The sequence below is a fragment of the Salmo salar genome, chromosome ssa10 (assembly GCF_905237065.1).
Source record: "Salmo salar chromosome ssa10, Ssal_v3.1, whole genome shotgun sequence".
Taxonomy (NCBI): Eukaryota; Metazoa; Chordata; class Actinopteri; order Salmoniformes; family Salmonidae; genus Salmo; species Salmo salar.
Window position 1 is genome coordinate 119558786 of NC_059451.1, and position 5000 is coordinate 119563785.

Sequence of the window (5000 nt, forward strand, 5' to 3'; positions counted from 1 at the left end):
GCTCTGGATAACAGCGTCTGATAAATGACTAAAATGTAAACATGTAAACAGATTAAAGGTTGCAGTATGTACGTGGTTGTACAGTTATAGTTACCAGTTCTCTCTCTCCAAAGGGTTCACAGAAGGTGACTGCTCTGCCGTGCATCAGGACCCCACACTGCTCTCCCACCTCACAGTTACTACTCTCTGACCTGAGTGGAGGTGAGGGAGAGAGTTAGGTCTTATTTAGCTCAAATCTGCAGATGCAAGCAAACACGACGTCAGTACTTACCGTACACTCTTAGAAAAAAAGGTGCTATCTAGAACCTAGAACGGTTCTACGACTTTCCCAATCTGAGAACCCTTGAGGAAACCTTTTCAGTTCCAGGTAGAACCCTTATGGTTCAAGGTAGAATTATGCTGGGTTCCGTGTAAAACCCTTTCCAAAAATAATTCTACATGGAACACAAAAGAGTTCTACCTGGAACCAAAAAGGGTTCTACCTGGAACCAAAAGGGTTCTACCTGGAACCAAAAGGGTTCTCCCTACGGGGACAGCCGCATACATTTTGTGACGTACATTAGAAGGTGGTGATACATGTTGAAAGTTTTCATGCAGTAAAGCAATACAATCACCATCTGGATTCTGTTCCAACATCACGTGAAATACTATTTACCTGGTACCTATATATTTGTTACCTATATATTTGTTACCTATACATTTGTTACCTATATATTTGTTACCTATTTATTTGTTACCTATACATTTGTTACCTATTCATTTGTTACCTATATATTTTTTACCTATATATTTGTTACCTATATATTTTGTACCTATTTATTTGGTACCTGTATATTTGTTACCTATATACACTAACGTTCAAAAGTTTGTGGTCACTTAGAAATGTCCTTGTTTTTGAAAGAAAAGCACATTTTTTGTCCGTTAAAATAACATCAAATTGATCAGAAATGCAGTGTAGACATTGTTAATGTTGTAAATGACTATTGTAGCTGGAAATTGCTGATTTTTAATGGAATATCTATATAGGCGTACAGAGGCCCACAGGAATGATGGTTGCTGATAATGGGCCTCATGTCACGTTGGCATAATGGATTCGGGAGACAGACGCAGGAATACGTAACAGGGGTTTTTATTTTACCCAAATTACAGCGTGCCGTGTAAAGGCACGGGGACGAAGACCAAACAAACACGTAACAAAAACACAGGGTTGAAACCCAAACAAAAGAGCGATGAGTACCTCGAATAAATAACACACGCGCACAATGATTAACACATGAGATGAGACCCGTAATCATCTGCACAATCCACAAGGCCAAGAAAGCCCAAAACACACAGCACAGTGTCGTGTCTTTGGCTATGCCGGATTAAGTGATATGACATGCAATTCTATAAAATCCTGTCTCTGTAATTAATATTACCTGATTGAGCTAATCATGTAAATGTAATTAACTAGAAAGAAACAACCGAACAGACATCCATACTCATTAAGTACCAACGCATATTTTCAACTGGTTCTATTACCGAAATATGGTTCCTTTCCCCCCACTTGTTTGATGTTCCCAGACTCTCTATGTTTAACAAAGGCTATTCAACAGTCCTTCAGTAGAGTCGAGAGAGAGAGGGGAGAAAGGTATTTATGGGGGGGGGTCATAAACCTTACCCACAGGCCAACGTCATGACAACAGGTACTCACACGCACCAACGGACATTGTAACAATAATCGACAGGACAATGGTGAACAACGGACACATGTATAGAAATACAATCAGTGAGAATAGGAGCCAGGTGTGCACAGTGAAAGTTCCAGAGGGATCCGTGACACCTCTATATGTCTGTGTAGATATTCCATTAAAAACCATAAAAATGTCCAGCTACGCTAGTCATTTACAACATTAACAATGTCTACACTGTATTTCTGATCCATTTGATGTTATGGACAGAAAATGGACAATTCTATGTGACCACAAACATTTGAATGGTAGTGTATATTTAGTACCTATATATTTGTTACCTACAGTATATATTTGCTACCTACAGTATATATTTGCTACCTACAGTATATATTTGGTACCATGGACAGAAAATGGACAATTCTATGTGAGCACAAACATTTGAATGGTAGTGTATATTTAGTACCTATATATTTGCTACCTACAGTATATATTTAGTACCTATATATTTGTTACCTACAGTATATATTTGCTACCTACAGTATATATTTGCTACCTACAGTATATATTTGGTACCTATATATTTGTTACCTACAGTATATATTTGTTACCTACAGTATATATTTGGTACCTATATATGTGTTACCTACAGTATATATTTGGTTCCTACAGTATATATTTGGTACTTATAAATTTGGTACCTATAATATATATTTGGTACGTACAGTATATATTTGGTACCTACAGTATATATTTGGTACCTATAGTATATATTTGGTACCTACAGTATATATTTGGTTCCTACAGTATATATTTGGTACTTATATATTTGGTACCTATAGTATATATTTGGTACCTACAGTATATATTTGGTACCTACAGTATATATTTGGTACCTACAGTATATATTTGGTACCTACAGTATATATTTGGTACCTACAGTATATATTTGGTACCTATATATGTGTTACCTACCAGATGCTGGGGTCCAGTTCTCCCTGAAGGCTGGAGTCAAAGTCATCACGCAGCACAGCATGGTTACCATGGATCTCAGCTATAGGAGACACATAACTGGGTTGAGGATCCCATAATAAGGACTAACACATTGGGTATAACCATATTAGATTGCTTTAAACGTGTTGTTAGGAACCTAACACTCACCAAGACTGGGTCTCAATGGGGATTCAGTGGGAGCTGAAACAGAGAGAAGGCATGTCAGTAACCCAGGACTGTATTCTCTTCATCTGACAGAACGTTGAGGGTGACGTAGGTCAACCAAGACATGTCCCTCCTGTCTCAGAGACACACACTGCTGCTAATGTAGTCAGAGTGATCAGACTGTCATCTGTGATATGCCAGACCTATCAGTCCCTGTGTGGTGTGTACCAGACCTATCAGTCCCTGTGTGATGTGTACCAGACCTATCAGTCCCTGTGTGATGTGTACTATACCTATCAGTCCCTGTGTGATGTGTACCAGACCCTGTGTGGTGTGTACCAGTCCCTGTGTGATGTGTACCAGACCTATCAGTCCCTGTGTGATGTGTACTAGACCTATCAGTCCCTGTGTGATGTGTACTATACCTATCAGTCCCTGTGTGATGTGTACCAGACCCTGTGTGGTGTGTACCAGTCCCTGTGTGATGTGTACCAGACCTATCAGTCCCTGTGTGATGTGTACTAGACCTATCAGTCCCTGTGTGATGTGTACTATACCTATCAGTCCCTGTGTGATGTGTACCAGTCCCTGTGTGATGTGTACCAGACCTATCAGTCCCTGTGTGGTGTGTACCAGACCTATCAGTCCCTGTGTGGTGTGTACCAGACCTATCAGTCCCTGTGTGGTGTGTACTAGACCTATCAGTCCCTGTGTGGTGTGTACCAGACCTATCAGTCCCTGTGTGGTGTATACTAGACCTATCAGTCCCTGTGTGGTGTGTACTAGACCTATCAGTCCCTGTGTGGTGTGTACTAGACCTATCAGTCCCTGTGTGATGTGTACTAGACCTATCAGTCCCTGTGTGATGTGTACTAGACCTATCAGTCCCTGTGTGATGTGTACCAGTCCCTGTGTGGTGTGTACCAGACCTATCAGTCCCTGTGTGATGTGTACCAGACCTATCAGTCCCTGTGTGATGTGTACCAGACCTATCAGTCCCTGTGTGATGTGTACCAGACCTATCAGTCCCTGTGTGATGTGTACCAGACCCTGTGTGGTGTGTACCAGTCCCTGTGTGGTGTGTACCAGACCTATCAGTCCCTGTGTGATGTGTACCAGACCTATCAGTCCCTGTGTGGTGTGTACCAGACCTATCAGTCCCTGTGTGATGTGTACCAGACCTATCAGTCCCTGTGTGGTGTGTACCAGACCTATCAGTCCCTGTGTGGTGTGTACCAGACCTATCAGTCCCTGTGTGATGTGTACCAGTCCCTGTGTGATGTGTACCAGTCCCTGTGTGATGTGTACCTGACCTATCAGTCCCTGTGTGATGTGTACCAGACCTATCAGTCCCTGTGTGATGTGTACCAGACCTATCAGTCCCTGTGTGGTGTGTACCAGACCTATCAGTCCCTGTGTGATGTGTACCAGTCCCTGTGTGATGTGTACCAGTCCCTGTGTGATGTGTACTAGACCTATCAGTCCCTGTGTGATGTGTACTAGACCTATCAGTCCCTGTGTGATGTGTACTAGACCTATCAGCCCCTCTGAATTGGACAAAGTCCAGGCAGGGAGCTGGAAGTCATGGTAACACATCACATGACTATGGAATGGCCAAAGTGAGCAGTGGTAAGTGTTTCTACTGGGATAAAACAGGGGACATTTTTCAATTAGCTTCGAAGCAAAAATAACACTGTGTGGTTCCAGTCCTTGTTGTCCCAGTGTGCACTCTCCCTAGCTGTGGGGTTGTCCCAGTGTGCACTCTCCCTGGCTGTGGGGTTGTCCCAGTGTGCACTCTCCCTGGCTGTGGGGTTGTCCCAGTGTGCACTCTCCCTGGCTGTGGGGTTGTCCCAGTGTGCACTCTCCCTAGCTGTGGGGTTGTCCCAGTGTGCACTCTCCCTAGCTGTGGGGTTGTCCCAGTGTGCACTCTCCCTGGCTGTGGATAGTTGTCCCAGTGTGCACTCTCCCTGGCTGTGGGGTTGTCCCAGTGTACACTCTCCCTAGCTGTGGGGTTGTCCCAGTGTACACTCTCCCTAGCTGTGGGGTTGTCCCAGTGTACACTCTCCCTAGCTGTGGGGTTGTCCCAGTGTGCACTCTCCCTGGCTGTGGGGTTGTCCCAGTGTACACTCTCCCTAGCTGTGGGGTTGTCCCAGTGTACACTCTCCCTAGCTG

The 5000-nt window shown here is 43.5% G+C and overlaps 1 protein-coding gene across 6 annotated transcripts in view; it reads right to left on the reverse strand.

The window, feature by feature from the left end:
* Positions 1-5000, reverse strand: part of LOC106561737 (reelin) — a 331862-nt gene that overhangs the window by 102561 nt on the left and 224301 nt on the right. For all 6 annotated transcript variants that reach the window (XM_045688533.1, XM_045688531.1, XM_045688530.1 and 3 more), the window contains exons 5-7: positions 2832-2864; positions 2646-2724; positions 95-191 (exon numbers count right to left, since the gene is read on the reverse strand). In XM_045688533.1, coding sequence (XP_045544489.1) covers positions 95-191; positions 2646-2724; positions 2832-2864 — 209 coding nt within the window. The remainder of the gene's footprint in view (positions 1-94; positions 192-2645; positions 2725-2831; positions 2865-5000) is intronic.